Source organism: Salvia hispanica, chromosome 2 (assembly GCF_023119035.1).
Source record: "Salvia hispanica cultivar TCC Black 2014 chromosome 2, UniMelb_Shisp_WGS_1.0, whole genome shotgun sequence".
NCBI classification, from domain to species: Eukaryota; Viridiplantae; Streptophyta; class Magnoliopsida; order Lamiales; family Lamiaceae; genus Salvia; species Salvia hispanica.
In genome coordinates this window covers 21,365,012-21,383,154 of record NC_062966.1, presented here as the reverse complement: position 1 = coordinate 21,383,154, position 18,143 = coordinate 21,365,012, and the positions used below count along the sequence as shown (strand labels likewise).

The 18,143-nt window shown below is 35.0% G+C and overlaps 1 protein-coding gene across 1 annotated transcript; it reads right to left on the bottom strand.

The window, feature by feature from the left end:
• Positions 1–41: 41 nt before the first annotated feature.
• On the bottom strand, positions 42–4,967 carry LOC125205314 (PX domain-containing protein EREX-like). The gene is made up of 10 exons (XM_048104170.1): positions 4,661–4,967; positions 3,407–3,517; positions 2,806–2,904; positions 2,538–2,624; positions 2,244–2,352; positions 1,846–2,102; positions 1,333–1,497; positions 1,015–1,257; positions 553–765; positions 42–453 (listed from the first exon to the last, which is right to left on the bottom strand). Exons 1-10 carry the CDS (start codon positions 4,913–4,915, stop codon positions 247–249), a joined length of 1,746 nt encoding a protein of 581 aa, XP_047960127.1. The 5' UTR covers positions 4,916–4,967; the 3' UTR covers positions 42–246.
• Positions 4,968–18,143: the final 13,176 nt, after the last annotated feature.

Here is an 18,143-nt window from a genome sequence, read left to right as displayed (position 1 = left end):
TTAATATCTTATGCTGAACCTTATTTTATTGAATCCAGAAAAAAACAAACATGTACAGGTTTTTTTTAGTGTAAAAGTAGAATAACTGGTCAATACAAAAACATTATTTAAAGTATTTCTCTAGAGCAGCATCATGAAGGCACACATGATTTGCATTTAACTACACAGGTTATGCACACATACACGCTTAGTTACATCATATCTCGAAAAACTTGCTGCTTACAGCTTTCTGGCAGGGGCATCTCCTTAGCTCATCTGTGTGTTTTGCGTTGATGTATCAGTAGTATTTAAAGCACACCGGATAATTGAAGTTGTCTGTTTCCTTAGAATGGCATTGTCGATGAGCACTTCTGTTAGCATCTTCCTTAATTCGTCATCTGTTGTCGTTAGCTTGTCACTTTCATGACTTGAACTTGAGACTGGAGTGGCTACTTCTTGTGCAAGGAGTCGCGCCTGGTTAGTCACATATACCGTTAATAGAGGCAATACGATCCTATAATGAATAGCCAAAACAATTTAAGAAAATAAGAGTCCAGTTGGTCATGAGACTACCTCTGCCAGAAGAAGACCAATACGGTTTTCAGAAGTTGCTAGTAACTCCATAGCATCACCTGGTGACTCCATCTTTAACTTATTTTCTTGCTCAACCAAAAAATTAACACCGCATTCTTCGAGCTGACTACGAAGAATATTACATTCATGCAGCAACTTTCTGTTGGCAGCGTCAATACAATCCCTTTTTGTCCTTTCCTTTTGTAGTTTTGTCTATAAGAAGAGTATTAGCATTATCTATTCTTTTGCATCAACAGTAGCACTAATGAGAAGGTTACAGAAAACGGCGACAGTCAATGAATGCAATTGCAAACAGTGATTCAGGGGTAAGCATAAGAACTTTTGTTCTCACTGCAACATATCTTTTCTAACTATCTAGTAGTAATTCTTTTAGAGCAACATAAGAATTTTTGTCAGTTTCCATTTTTAAAAAGTGCAGAACCAAATACAGTAAAATTGTACCTTTAATTCCACACTTTCTTTTGAAACTGCGTCATACTCCTGCTTCAATTCTGATTGAGAACTTCGAAGTGATTTAACCTCTTTCACGAGAAGTTTAACATTTGATTTTGATTGCAGGTCTGCTTCTTTACGATATTTCTGCAAATTTTTTAGCTGCTCTCTAGCAGAATCCAACTCTAGCCTCAATGCTTCGTTCTCGTTAATGATTGACGCTTTTTCCTCATCAGCATGAACCTTCTCATCCTGAAATTAGTAAAGTGCTATTAACTATCCTGAAAATAGAAGTTGGAGGAAATCACACAGTAGAAAAATGCAAACCTGTTCTGCTTTCAATCTGAACTCCATCTCCATGAACTCTCTTCCCAATTCCTGCATATCCCACTGCAGCTGGGTAAATCTTTCCCTCTCAATAGATAGTGCCTGCTCGAGAGTTTCTTTTTCAATTTGCTTTGAAGATTCAAGCTCAGTTTCCAGATCTTTGACCTGTAGAAGGTGATGATAAAATAGCTTCTCTTCAGTTTCTTGACCTTCATAGGGGATTCAGATATAATATTACAATGTTTTTAAATGGATGTTTCAAGCTAACGGTGACAAACAAGGACCAAAATAAGCAAATAGGACGACAGAAGATTCTTCATCCACCATACAACAGGTCGAGCATTTCCTGTTGTTCCTAAGTTCATATACACTTCCTTCAGGATATTATGCTACTTGGAGTTCAATTTAACTTAATGCAACATGTTATGTGAGCAGAAGCACCACTCATCTATCTTTGAGCTGAAAATTTATTTTAAACTGAAATTCGAAAGAGATATATGAAAGACAAATCACCTTCCCATCACTAAACTCTTTGGAGATGGTAACGTCATTATTTTCAGAGAAGGCCTCATTTGCAGTTGCTTGTTCAGGATTCTCAGAATTGTTTTCAAGGACTGGATTTTGCTCATGAGATTCAGAGTTGTTATCCTTAGCATACAGATCCGATCGAGATTCAGATGTTTCACTAGTAGTACCACTAGACTTGTTTGATGCCCGTGCTGAAGTGCCAGAAGCCACAAAATTGTCATTCTGGCTTGACTCTCGGAATGCTGAAAGGTCAGTACAGATAGATGAGCTTCGATATAAAAACTAGATACACATGCAATAACAAAGAAAAAAAGTTATGTATATTACTTTGAAGCAGAAAAAAAACATAAATAATTTCTGTGATCAACAGGGAGATGCATTACATGACCTTGCAGCTGCTTCTAATTCAAGAAAGCATGCTACAGGAGCACTTCTTGAGACATCAATATCTGAGAGTACCCGCGCCATCCAATCATCCAAAAAACACCTACGCTGTGATCGAAGTGATAAACAACTAAGTAACCACCAATGTTATTTTAGATCATAACATCAACCACAAAAACATCCGTCAACATCATTTCAGATTTGTTCATGAGCAAACAGAAAGGGCCAGGAGGCATTTATTACTTTCAGATAAATTCATAAGTTGCAAGAGGCAGAATGTAGAATTTACGCACTTCCTCCAATAGTGTTCTATTTTTCATTCTCAGAAGCCCCTTTGGAGGGGCAGGGGGTAACTTCTTATTGCGGAAGGATTGCTTCAGCTGGAAAAGAAATGAAAATTTGTCACAGTTTGCAGTGTTCCTCATTGACAGCATCAGAAAAAAAAGATTACCGAGCATTACTCAAAGTATACCAATAATGAAGATAGATTGAATTTTATAGCCAAATTACAACATTCTAGTTTATTGTCCCATAAGAGAACTTGAAATCAATGTAACTCACATCAGAAGACAGTTTTAAGAAATCACTAAATCTCCTCAACACTTCACGCGTGGTGGTAGTTCCTTCAGGCGACTGCAAACCAACTTGAACCCTGTAAAACTGTTGTGTAGGAATGTTAAAACAGATACTACTAAATTTTCAGCTTCTAATACATGCATGATCTTCATGGTTAAGTAAAAGTGGTTGTCTTTATCCATCTTAGATCTATCTTACTTTTTCCAGAATGTTCAAAATCTTAACAAACACAATTTTTCCTACTAAACATAATCGAGCAACATCTCCTTTTCTTTACTGTGTATGTCGGAGTTGGGAGGTCGAGGTGGGAGGTGGGAGAGTGAAGATGGTGTGCAGGAAGGTAAACAAAAGAGGACAATAAAGATAGATGAAGATGAGAATGAGGCAGGAATTCAAGAAACTAGTCTTAGAACCTTTCCAAGTAATTATTTTTTTCTTGAGTTTTATGTTATAATGCAAGGAAGGGAAATTGCATAAGCTTAAACACTATTATTACTTACACCATATATAAAGAAACATCAAAACATAGTTGTATGTTGGAAAAAGAACCACGCAAACAATAAAATAAGCCAATAAATATCTCTACCACTACAGGCTCAGAGCCGCTTGATTCAGCAAAGATGCTCCATGAAGGAATTGTGACACAATAACTCCATCCTGTGTGGAAATCATGAGGCCAGATTGTGTTCACTCCACTCTACATTGAAAAAAAAAACAGGTCCATAATTCTAGAAAGCATGATCAAATTTTCATGCAATTACAGAAACAGTAAATGATATACCACAATTTACCAAAACTGAACATAATAGGCACAAATTTGACGCAGAATCAGGTAAATGAATCATTCATTGATTTAAAAAAGCAGCAGAAATCTTGACTTGGTTAATCCAGCAAGCAGGTTTAGTAGTGTCTCAGAAGTCCATGAAGAACGAGTGTAATCAACTTTGTCATCGGAATGAGGTGGCCTTCTAGTAGAACAATAATGGGATAATTGATTCAGTTAGAGCACATTGTTAGTCACACATCACATTTAGTCCAGACTTATCCTCATTATCTGACATTTTATTGAAACACTGTTAAAATTCTTGCAACATTCCATTTCTAGGGAGCAACATAAACCTAGAAACATTAGGAAACTACACTCCAAACACCAACATCTATGTTCAAAATGAAATTTTGATGCCAAGAATTGAGTTAGTAACCAAAAGAGAAGATGAATAGTAGGAGCACATAATATAAAGTGGATGCGCAAAGTGGAGCTATTCATGGTTGAAAATCTACATGACGGGAAACAGCAAGCCATGGGACAGCACATTCATGCATATCCCAAGAAGGAAGCCATCGAATCATCATTACAGCGATAACAGAAAGCAATAGACCTTATGCTGTGGGGTGGGGGATAACATACGGAAACATGAAGATTTGAATTAAAAGAGAAGCAATAATGCATAATACAGAAAAGCTAACACCATTACTGGAACACCATCTGCCGAAAAGATACATACATCATATTCTTTGCAATCACCATAGATACATGTGTGTCAGTCAGTGTGTGTGCGTGAGTGGGGAGAATAGTCACTATCACACATCAAAAGAACAAAAAGTATGAATTTACTCCAAAAACGAATCATATCAGTGTAAAACTTAAAAGCACAATGATACCACTATCCACTCAAATTGGTATGACAATGATTTCGAGTATAACTAGCTAAACCTAGTAAAAAGAGACATGAACTGCGCTAGCTAGAAAACGTGCGAAATTGCGCCAGAAACTAACAAAATTTCATCTTCCTAAATCCCAATTAACAATTCAGCAGCAATTGATAAGATGAACTATTACCCAATTGCGAGGGGGAGGGCTCCAATCCATTCCAAGGGGCAGCGGCGAAGTGCCGTCGTGCCGGCGCTTTGGCGGACTGCTGGGCCTCTTGATATCTCTCAAAATTGAATTCGAGAGTCTGAGTAAGCTCTCTTCCTCTCTTTCAAGGTATCTTCTATCGGTGATCATCGTGTGGGAGCTCGAAATCGAGTCGATGAGAGAGGGGTCGTTGAAACCGAATTCGAAGAGCGAGTTATCGAGGCCGTACATATTCATGGCTGCTAAGATGTTTGCTGAAATGTTTGGAGTAATTTTGCGTGATTATTGATGAAGAAGAACTGCTCGAAAGAGTAGAAATGTTTGTCAACAGACTTTCGACTAATTGCAAAATGCTCCCTGCGATTTCGGATACTTTTAATTGAACCCAAATATTCTAAATAATAGCAAAACTGACATTTTGTTGTACTTAACTACTTTTATTATTAATGCATTTACCCCTTTAAATTTTATTAAATTGACTTGAAAATTGAGTGAATTAACCAAATTTAGCTCGTTACTTGATTTTCAAGCATTATTAAAAAGATTAGTAATGTGGATACAAATAAGTGATAGTCACTTCAAACTGTCTCACCCATTGAGAGGTGCCTATGAATCAGCATGAGGAATAGTCATTGTGTCTACCGATGGATACCCTTGGTAATTAAGAAAAAAGATTAGTAATGTGTTTTGGTATAATAATTGAAAGTTACTTAGTTATTTCATTACTTCCTACACTTGATATAAAATATTTTGATGTGATTTTTCTTTACATGGATAATCATTTAGAAAAAAGATGTTTGTCCAATCCTTTATCTCTTGAAGAGTTATTCATGAATTGCTACTATTATGTAAGTCGAAGTTGAAACATATATAGCACCACAAATCAGCGCAACAACCCGAATGTTTAGGATTATGATTGAGATTTAATGTATACATAGTCCGAAAAATATACAGCTCGCGAGTGATTCATAATCAATCAGCCCAAAAATTCGATAAAGATTGGCCCGATGGACATCTCTACTCATATGTATTTGTACCCCCGTAGGAAAAAGAGAAATATAGGAGTACTAGTAGCTAGTATCAAAGCTATAGGGAAGAACTAAGACAAAGGTTGATGATAAAGATAAAGTAACCTTTATGATGATGATCATGTGCACATGAACACAATAATTCAGTAGTACTCCATATGATATCATTTCAAAAGAAATATAGAGAGACAGAGCAAAGATGGATGCAGAAAGCTAGCTATGGAAAAGTATAGGTTTCTGAAATATTAGAGTACATTTCATGCATACATATATATCATGTAAAACCCCTTTCTCTTCTCTTTATTCATCAATTTTGATGACAGACCAAACAATTATACCCATTTTTGTGATACAAACCAAACTCCTGAAATGACATTCTTCACCCACTCTTGTTTCACTTGGACAGAGGAAGGGGCCAGGGCCCCCCCTCAGTAATTCTTCATGGTAAAACACACCTAGCCAGGCTAGCGCGCACGGGTGCTTTCGCTTTGTATTTCAATCTCGTATTCCATTATCATCATTGTACGTAGTGGACGAGACGCGAGATTGGAGCATAGTAATGTTGCAGAAGCTATATATGTATAACAAGACATATTGTTGTCCTTAATTACTTAATTGGACTTTGTTATATGATATGTAATGAAATTATTGTATACTATAAAGGACCCACTTAAGTGAGAGACAGACACATAGGGTTGGGGTATACTTGTATGGTTAGTTCTGGAAAAGTTAACCTATCCTACTTGTATATATACATATGGTTATAAAATTGACCCAAGATAGGGTTGTTGCAAACAAACAATTAATAAAAATTGACCAATAATCAATAAACATGTTAAAAAACCTTGCAGTGATAACCTAAATTGATGATTTTATCGCAAGAGTCCAAAGAAACAGATGGTTAAATCTTGGGGAAAAATCAATTAAGCTGTGATATTTTTTGGAAAATCAGAAAATTAAGGTCTGTTTATTTTGACATAATTAAACAAGATGATGATCATCATTGATGATATGCATCACTGCAGTTTCTGAGAGTTCTGATGTTATAAATTCACAGAAAATCACTTAGAATTTACAATAATTAAATGATTTTGTAAATCTGAAGCATGACAATTAACTCAGAATTATGATGAGGAATGAAGATTCATAGAGTACTTGAAAACCTGAAGTGATTAAATAATTATGTACGTACACATGTAGGTTTACTATTTATAAACCGAATTATGATATATAATCAAGAAATTAGTTTACAAAAAGCAGCAAGCTAGCAGATAGACAGAATTACGATTTATTATGAAAAACCCTTTAAAGAATTATACACCAGATGAACACATTCACATACTTACATCAAAATTAAGAAGCATTTTAATCACGAGAATCCAAAATTGAGACTTAAAAACCACGAGAATATACAAATTTGAGGCTTAAACCAATCTCAATTATGCCATTAATCAAATGTAGAAGCTCAGAGAATGATGGTGAACTAAAAAATGAGAATGCAAAATTGAGACTTAAAAATCTTAATTAAATGTAGATGGTTCACCAGAAAACTGATGAAGTAAACAGAACACATATCATGTTGAAAAAAAGCTCCTTTTCACTAATTAATAACTATGAAAATTGTACATTTTCTCTGAACTAATAACGCAATAAGCTCCATAAAAATACAGGAAAAATGTACAAAACCACAGTAAAAATGTGAAAAAAGAGAATTACCATGTCTGAAGATGGTTGGTCGGAATCCATGTCTGTGTAATTCTCCACTTGTGTCATAAACTTAGAAAATTAAGATAAATTGAGCTTTTTTAAAATAAAAAAAGGCACAAAATCCAGACTTTGACATGTCTTCCCACAGTTTTCTTGAACTTCACCAATTCTTGAAATATTCATCATAAAAGAAGTTCAAGAAAGCTGTGGAAAAGCATGACACGGATTCATTCTCATCATCTACATAAGAAAGAGAGAGAGGAATAAGCTTCAAGAATTAATTAATCTGCAGAAAGAAAAGGAAAACCCTTGTTTCTTGAAAGGGAGGAGCAAGAAAACAATGGTATTTATAAAAACAAAAAAGATGTGATATTTAATTAACTGAATATTATATTATTATTATTATTATTCTGTAATTTCTGAAAATTATATATTATTTATTGAGAGAGAAAATAAATAAAAGGGGAGGACCACTCTATATAATTCAGCAAACAATATCTGTTTTAAAAATGCAGCTTTAGCAGAGCGCGGGGAGAAAGGTAGGGTTACCCTTCACGTTCTAGGTAGAATGCATACAAAATAGTGAGTGGGGAGGTAGGGTATATTTATATCTAAGAAAATAAATTGATTTATTTTTCAAGAAATTAAATTTAAAATTTTGAAAAAACAAAAACAAGTTGATAAAATTTGACACCCTATCACATGTTGACACTTTTGATCTTTGTACTTGGGAATATGACTAGGTGAAGCCACTGTTATTCTCTGTGTGATTGGAACCTCTAATTTTAGTTCAAATTGTGTTTTTACTAATTCGCTTTTTTGTGTTTGTAGTTTTCTGCATTTATATTCATCTTACTTTGTTCCTCTCCCAATTATTTCTACTTGTTGTGATTGTGTGATGTGAACTTCACCTAAAAAAAGGAAATAAAGAGCTAGCTTCAATTGGTTCCAGCTAGCTATATTATGATCTGATAAATGTTAAGTGTATGTATTGGTAGATCAAAAACAGAACTTGTGGGGTCGGAGTCCAAGCATCGGAAGGTAGAGACGGTACAACGACGTCGCTAACAATGGATGACATATGAAGACGGAGGTAAACCCCAACTCCGTAGTTATTCAAATAATTAAATTCAAAGCCAATTAGTAAAGAAAAGTTATTTTTGCTGTCAAAAAAAGGATATGAAAAAAGATTTACAATAGATTAAACTACTATTTAAAAGCTTATTGATATTATAATGTATAAATTTTTTTAGGACACATACACATTATAATAACTACTTTTGAAAAGTTTAACTATACGAATAACTAAATAAACTTGATAGTGCAGTACTTCCAAATACCTCATGTCACAGTTATATACCCCATTGTTCATTTCTCTTCTCTCTCTCCTTTTTTTTACCTTTTTTACAAAGTGTCTTCTAATTAACTGCTAGGATTCTTATAGTACTAGTTACTTTATGAATATTCGAACATATAATACCACTTGTAGCACAACTAAATTTTACTAAGATTATCAGATATTCAGATAATTGGTAGTCATCTTTCGATTTTAAATACTAGTGTTACCATCCGTGCTATGCACGGGACAAGAGTTTTTCAAATAATAAAAATATATTTACAACAAAATAGATTAAAATAAAGAATATAAAGAAAATAATATAAAAATATATTTATTTTAAGAATATGAATCAATTAAAAATAATATTAATAAGATTATAAACAATTAAAAACATTATAAACAACCATAAACAAACATTTGTAATTCTCTCAACCCACTGTAATAAAACATTTCATATTCAAAATAGCATTGAATTATCAATTGTAGGTGTAGTAACATAAATAAAAAAAATAACAAAAAAAGGACATGCGTTGTTAATTAAATAGAATAAGATATACAAATAAAGGAAAATGTATTCCTAAATACACATTCAAAAAAATATTTGAATGAATAATTAGTTCATGATTTCATTCGATCAACAAATCACATGTATTTATTTGTTCAAAAAAAAATTTAGAAAAACAATAACAAATCAGTAGTTCATAAATTTTGAAAAACTTGTTTGTAAATAACATTAACAGTAGATTCACTTCTACTGTCATCATCATCATCTCAACCAACTAAATTCTCCAGACATTCACGATTTGTGACTCTAAATATAGCAACATACTGTCGTAGTTGGAATCTGAATGGGAACCTTGAATCAGACAGAATTAAAGGTATTCGAAGAATCAAGACTTTATGACCGACATTATGGTCACCCAATACTTGAGCCTCTAAAACATAATCACCTAGCGGTGTAATTATCAATCTGGTGTCATGACGCAAACCATTAGACTATGTTTATCCGCAACCCAACCCACCCAACAATCCATTTTTATACAGTAATATTTAATTAATTTATATCTCCTCTACATCATCAATATTCATCCAACCCAAACATACATTTCTTATTTCCCGCCATATATTCGTATAAAAAGTAAATTGTCACTTAAAATAAGTAATAACATTTTATCACTTAAAATTTATACTACTCTTTATATTATAAGAAGTCATAAACTTTATAGGTTAGATTTAATTTTAAATATTTAGAATTTAATCTAATTCCGCTTCTGATTTAATTTTAAGTATTTATAATTTCATCTAATTTCGTGATTTATTCTATAAACTTAATAGTAGCGTTTAGTTAATTGGAGACATTAATATGGTTTCGATTTTTTCATCATCATTATTATTTCAATATATGATAATATATGTACACATTCCGATATTTTGAGAGTACAAAAAAATATGAGTTAGTCTTAAACAGTAATATATTATTTAATAGAATAAATCAAAGTGAATTCAATTCAAATTAAATATATAAATTTAATTAGTCAATAAAATGAATTTTAATTTTAAAAATATATATTATACAAAATCTAATAAATAAGAAGTTCAAACTAAAACCTAGCTTAAGACATAATAATAGAGCCCAACACCTAAATTAAAACTCTATTATTGGAGATACGCAAAATTAGGGGTGGGAATACGGGTATCCGTGGATACCCGACCCGAAAAACCGGGTATCCAAACTCGAAAATCATCAAAATGTCTATCCAAAACCCGCCCCGATATATTTTCGGGTACTCCAATACCCGCCCTGGGTATCCATATCCGACGTATCGGGTATCCAAATATCCGACTCAATGTTTTAATAATTAATAAAAAAATTACATTTTATAAATTAATAAAAATATAGAAATATCTAAATTGACTAATATCTTTAATGTTTCATTTAATTTGTAGTATAAAACTAAAAAAATGGATCACTTTTATTTTAAAGTATAAGATTATATTTATGCAAAATGGCTAAACCTAATTTAAAATATGCTTTAAATAATAAATTGGATATTCGGGTAATACCCGATACCCATTCGGGTTATCCAATACCCGATTTATCTTAAATTTCAATACCAATCCCATAAAATTGGATATTGGGTATCCAAATCCGGCGGATATCGGATTGGATATGGGTAAATCCAATACCCGATATCCGTATTCCCACCCCTATGCAAAATAATTATTTTACCAACCTACATCTCTGACATAAATTATCAAACAATATAAATTAACAATACGTCGTGTCTAAATTAAGCATGCTTCGTTTCATTTACTATAATTTATGAGAATTGAGACACATCATACTTGGAGTATGAAGATATACATTTTTAAACTATAGAAATTTAAATACATCTCATTTTGTCCGAACATAAATAAAATCTAATTTTACATGACCTGTGATGGATATTAAAATCTTATCACTATAATCAGTGATTAAATAAAATATTTCACCTAATTACGATATACTTAGTAAATATTTTTTATGAGTAGTATTTAAATTAATCGATTCATGATTGATGTATTTAGCAATATTTTATCTTTTATAGAAATGACACCTAAATTCCATTATTTTCATCATCGTTATTAAATATCAAGTATAATTAAATTTATAAATTGCATTGCTAGAATATTAAATATAAAACATCATAACAATATTTCCCTTTGTTTTTTTAATAATTTGAAAAAAATAAAATTAGTTTATTTCAGTTCATTTCAAATTCTAATGTCTTTCTTCTAAGTATTTTATGTTTATATTTACTTATGGGTGTCACTCAACAAAATTCTTGAAACAAAAAAGAATCAATTTATGATTCTTAAATTTATCACGTCAATACAACAAATATAAAATTAAGTATTTATTTAATGACATATCTAGAGTAATAGTACTATATAAATTGTTTGATAGCTAACACCACACATATATACATTTAGACATAGATAACATAACAAATTAATGTTAAAAAAATCCACCAACGATTAATCTAATTTTGGGCCAGCAACTATAAACCACTCTAAATTGAATATGAATAGACAACATTAAGCTAATTTAGGTTTTACAGTCTCATATCATTTTCTGAAGTGAAACCCCCTCACTGCCTCGGTCGTCTTCTTCCTTACTCTTGAATCTCAGCCTTAGCCACACGCCTCGCTTGTTTCTTTCCCAAATCGGCGCCGCCACGATCCCGCCGCTGATGCTCTGTTGCCTCCTCATCTCCGGCATCTCTCTCCATCCCTCAATTTCTCACAGCCACGCCGCCGCCCCTTCGTCCCGACCTGTCTGCACTGCTGCGTACCCGGCCAGCGAGCCGCTTCCTCCTCATCTTTCTATCCCTCCGGATCCCTCTCTTTCTCTCAGCCAGCCGCCGCCTTGTTGCCACCGCTCCGCTTCCCTCGGCCTTGCCGCCTGTGGTTGGAGCTATAGCCAGATTCCAAGATCTTGCGATACTGTAATCAATAAATCAGAAAATTAGTCCATGAAAATGCATATTATATCAGTGTTAAATCTTCTTTGAGATGCCAACTTTTTTAAATTTAATTGGACCAAATTTTCTCCAGTAGAATCTGCCCTTTTTTTTTTTTTGTCCCAATAGATGATTTTCCCGCCTAAAAATGTGCCACATGACATGACAATCCAAAAAACTATCCCTTTATATATTGATAGATTTGTGAATATTCTATGCCTAATGTTAATAGATTTGCATGGGTGAAATAAGGCAATAGAACCTTAATTATAGTGTCAACGATGGTCGGTGGATATATGTCTTTGACACTAATCATACCATTGAGGATTAACTAGTTTCGATCGATAAAAGTAGTACTATTAGCTATCTATTTCTTTTACTAAAAAAGATTGGGAAAACACCATAAAATTTGATAATTTCTACGGTTTAAACTATTGACAGCTTCATATACAGTTATACACTAATACCTTTTACACAAACACTCCGCTAGACGTGCCATCGTGCCCTACTATGCACGGGGTCGGGTTGGCTTGGGACCGACCTGAACCCGCTCCCAACACATTCACGGCCCAAATTTGACACAAACTCAGTTCATGACTATTTTTCATAAAAATAACACTTGTTATGAATAAAAAGACATTCATAATAAACAAAATTACAATTGCGTAAGTGAGTTGTACGTTGTTATGAATAAAAGTTATTGTTATTATAAAGAGAAATGATGTGGTAAAAAAGATTGTTTTTATGAAAAAAATGACTATATTATTGAATAAAAGTTACTACGTCAGATCGACTTGAATGCGTGCCTCTACCTTTTTAATTGATAGTAATAAACCATTGAAACATTTTTTTTTTCATTTTTAAGATCAATTATATACTATCACAAAAAAGTTTTAGTTATATCTAGATTCAAATATTAGTGTGCAACTTATTTTAGAGATTGAAGATTCCACGTAATTTCTGAAATTGGTGGACACAAGTAGTATATATCCACGTAAACTTCGTACTCATGATGTTGAAGATTCCAATGAACTTGTAATGATAGGCCAACAAAGGATAACGCAATTACTAGTACTAGAGTGGGGACAACATAATTTCGAGACTTTGTTCAATTTGATTGTCTTGTCTTGTGACACATAATTTCATCCTTTTAAATTTATTATTAGAAATGGGCCACTCACCAAGCCGACGTGGGACAAGAATTTGGAGAATTTAACACGACCCCTCACGCGTGGGCCAGAATGAAATATCGGACTTCCATCACGTGGGTAGGCAAGAGAAGAGATAAAGAGATAAATCCATCATCGACTTGGGCCCGCTCTGATACCATATTAGAAATGGGCCACTCACCCCTTAAAAGGCCTCATAAGGGGGGTTATCCACACTTATATAGAAAAGCTAGGATCATCACCAAGACGATGTGGGACAAGGATTTAGAGAATTTAACATTTATCATACTATAGTATGCAACAACATGGTAAAAATCATAAAAATATTTATGTTCCCTTAAAAAAATCTCAAATGCATAAATACCTAGAAAAAATTAAAACTATTCTAATAACACAAATGGGGACAAAAGAAAATACGATTGAAAAGTTGGACTCATTTATTATAAACAAATGTCCGATTTTAGAACGAAAGAACTTGGGAAAATGGATCTAGAAATTTTATTGCCTCGCGCTTGATTAGTTTTTGAGTCGGTAATGAACCAACTTTACAATGATATAACTAATATTTGAAATTTAAATTTAAATTTAAATTCATAACACGTGATTAGGCTCGATCAAGTTCGAGTAAGCTCGTGAGCCTAGATGTATATAAAGCGGCTCAGCTCGGTAATAGACAAACCAATTAAGCTTAAGCGTGACTATATTCAACCCAGCTTAATTTGATTCCCATTTTTTGTTTTTTTTTTATTCTTCAAAAGTTTCAATCATTTTGGGAGAGTTCAATTTTAACCACGGTAGAGAATAGTTCATTCGGGTTTATTTGTATTAGGGTTTCCCATAGAAAAAGAAAGAGAGAAAAATGACATATATATGAAAGGATGTTATGATTGTGATACATATTTTAGTTTTTTAGACTCGCATATATCATACATTAATCTTTTTAGTGATTCGAACGTTCGACCCTTTATTGGAAAATAAGGGGATTACCAACTAAGATGCGCTTCATCGTAGGTTGTTACGCATAGTTAGAGAAAACAAATTAACTTGTACAATTGAATTAAATACTTAGTTAGGAATAACGTGTGTGTATAAAGTATATATATACATCGTTTTAAATAATAATGAAAAATGGAAATGAGAAAAATAGGATATGATGAATGATGAATGGTGACGAGGATTGGAAGGAATAGTATATGGGAAGTGTATGATAACGCAAGCAAAGAATGGGATTGTCAGGAAATGTATAGCCATTTTTAAACACATTGCATATTCTCTGCGTTTCCCCACTTTCCCAACCAAGCGTGCACCTTCTCCATGGTTAATCTGAACCATTGGTTCGACCTAATATTGTAACTGTCTCTCACGTATTAAATAAAAAACTGGCATACTAGTTCCTCCTGGTCCGGTTGTGGTTCCAAACTGCCAATTTTGGCCCAAAATTGTGGCAATTCAAAAAGAAATTGCGAAAATCGTGCAATATTGAGAAAATTCATGAAAAAAAATCATTGAAAAATCGGAAATACAAGCCAAAATTGCTGAAAGCCCTCGAGTAAATAAAAATAAAATGAAAATAATAAGCGTTGGTAAAATACACTGAAATAATAACGAATATAACAAGATAAGGACATAAATTGTATGAGAAATGTTAAGCCAATGATTTCACTCAATACCAGGATACAATTTACAATGAGAAAGTAGATATATACAAGCAAAGACTACAAACTCTAATTCAAATAAGAATAAGAATCACATGCCTAGATATATATTGTTTAAATCACATGTCCCTAGAGGGCTCGTTCATATTCCTAGATATAGGTAGAATTGGGCACAAATCTGGGTCAATTATGGAGTTCATGTTTCAAGGTTTAATTTTGAAGAGCCCGTTTTTCAAATATGGGCCCGCACTGTTGACGTATGGAATGTGCCTAATTCATTTCTTTGGATTGAGGTGGTATTTGATTCCTGCATCGGAAGTTGGATCCAGATATGAAGGTAAAATACCATATGTACCCCTGTAAACTCCTAATATACCATTTTGATGAGGGCATTTTGGAAAGTTTGACCAACAAACTCCTAAATTATTTTCCAATAAAAAATGAAAGCAGTGGGTCCCATAATTATATCTTGAAACATGAACACACGAATTAAAGAGTAAAAATATGGAGTAAATAGTGAAACCCGATGACTCAGATTCATATCGGCCCAATTCATACCAATGAACATAATCGAGTATAAACACTCCTAAAAAAGCAGCAATCCAGAAAATAAAGTTTGTTACTATGATCTTTGTTACCAACATATTTATTTATTCACAAATACACAAGTAATATATAGTATGGGCTACGGTAATCGACTAATGGGCCTAAGCTGCTTATCTGGGCTTTCTTAAGATATCTCAATATCAACAAATTAGCCCATTGACGAAATTGGTTTTCAAAAAACTAAAACAAAAAATGGTGCGACATTAAAAGGCTATCGTGCCCTAACAAACAACACCGTCGATGATGTTTTTGGTATTTAATTGTTCTATAGTTAGTGTGGTTGCAAAAATTTTGTTTTGTCGGTGTAATGTTAAATGTGTATGGATTTTTAGTGATTTATTTTTATTCTATCTGTTAAAAATAGAAACTTAAAAAATTACATTGGTTTTAATGCAAAATTGGTAAAATAAGAGAGGAAATTAGAATAAAAAATAGATAAAGTAAGGTGAAATTAATATTAATGGATTGTAGAGTCTATTTTCTAAAATGGAGTTTCAAGAACTGAAAAAGAAAGAATTTTTATTTTTAGAAGACGGATGGAGTATTTTTTTTATCCATTACTTTTGTTTTTGTTTTATCATATGGTAGTTTAGATTTCAACCAGTGTTGTTAAGAGCATGGGGCGCCCGAGCCGATGAAATGAAAATTTGAATTTCAACCAATGTTCTTAGGAGCATAGGGCACTTTGAGACAATCAGAAAAACTTAGGGGGCCAGGATGACCGGTGCAGTAACAACCAAATTATTTTCTTTATCTATCCCCTTGTTAAAATTACTAAATTAAAATTTAAAATAAATATGATGTATACATTAAAACTTAAAAAATGGAAAATTGCAAATTTAAATTAATTATTTTAAAATTAAACTAAGAAATATAAAGAAACAAAAGTATAAAGTCACATAAAAAAATATAAAGAAATGTAAATTCACTTAAAGGATATAAGAGCATCCACAATGCCGGCTAGGCGATTCGCGTCGCTAGCCGAACCATTGCAAGCGGCCAGCCCGAAATTGGCGAGAAAATCGGCGTGGGCTAGCCGATTGACTGGCGCTGGCCGATGCGCTGGCCTCCATTATGGCGTGCCGATCGGCCAACACCCTTTTTCGTTTTTTTTTAAATTTTTGAAAACCTATATAAACGCGATTTTAATTTCATTTTCATTTGCACCACTTGTTTTAACGAGTTTTCTCTCTCTAAATTTCTGTACAAGAGCATCATCGAGCGATGGATCACAACAACGAGTCCAAGTCCGGCGACGAGTGGATCTCGACTCCCACGGTATCCGTGGGATCTGGATGGGGCCGATGGGCCCGGGGTTTAACGTCCTTGGAATCGGTTGATGGGGATGATGGCTTGAGTGCTTAGGGGGAGAGGGGGAACTAGGAGGGATGCCGTGGGGATCTTGCCGAAGGCGGGCGGGGGTGGAGAGGTGTATGCGCTAGCGAGATGATGCATCGATGATGGGGATGATGCCCGTACGGCGGGGAGGATGCAGGCCCGGTATGCATCTCGGGATGCGGGGTCACCGCGTGGGGGGGTCTATCATCCCTCTCTTGGATTTTTTGACGGCTTCGTCTCACACGTTGACCCAAGTGGAGACGCAGTTCACTGGCGATGACCTTTTATCATTGCATGACATGAGGATCGATCTCGGGGATCCGGACACTCCCGTTCCAGCGGGGCGGGCCGCGCCGAAGAAGATGAAGACGAAGGGGAAGGCCAAGGCGGTCGGCGAGTCGTCGCAGCCCGATGTTGACGACACCCCGCCGGGAGGAAGTGGACGGAGGATGAGTACGCCGGGGTGGCCAAGACGTGGTTGACGGTGTGCGACGATCCGCTGGTTGCGAACAACCAGCGGGTCGTCAACATGTAAAGGCGAAGATTAGAGCTGCCTACAGGAGGAATTGCCCGCACGGGAAGGACTACAGCGGGGAGGAGTGCCGGAAGGGGTGAGGAGCGCATCGTGGCCGCGGTCGGCCATTTTTCGGGGTTGTGCGCCAACGCCCTCCATCAGCTCACTAGTGGGCAGACATGAGGAGGACGCCCGGAGGATAGCGGAGAGTCGCTTCCCTTGGCGGGGAAGTATAAGGATTTCAACTTCCGGGAATGCTATGTGTTGCTTTGAAGGACTCCGAGAAGTTCCGGCCGGGTGCGACGCCGGGTGGCCGAAGAAGCGCAGGCCGAACTATTCCGGCGACTACAATGGCAAGCAACGGCGGATCCCACGACCTCCCCCGGATGCTGAGGAGTTTCCGTCCCTCCATCTTTTGCTCGTCGCCCTCGCCCGGTTGGACAAAAGCGGGCACAACGGGCAACGAGGGGAGGACCCCCCTATCGCCCCAGGAGGTCATCTCGGCACCCCCCACGTGAGTACACCTTATTCTCGCATCAAAAAACGGAGGAACAGATGTATAAGGTCTTCCAAGAGTGGAAGGCCGCAACTGACCCCACGGAGAAG

Coding starts and splice junctions, on each gene's coding strand:
- LOC125205314 (XM_048104170.1), bottom strand. CDS start 4,915: ATGAATATGTACGGCCTCGATAACTCGCTCTTCGAATTCGGTTTCAAC. Junction 3,518..4,660: donor GCCCTCCCCCTCGCAATTGG/GTAATAGTTCAT, acceptor TTTTCAATGTAG/AGTGGAGTGAACACAATCTG. Junction 2,103..2,243: donor AGAAGCAGCTGCAAGGTCAT/GTAATGCATCTC, acceptor CTGACCTTTCAG/CATTCCGAGAGTCAAGCCAG.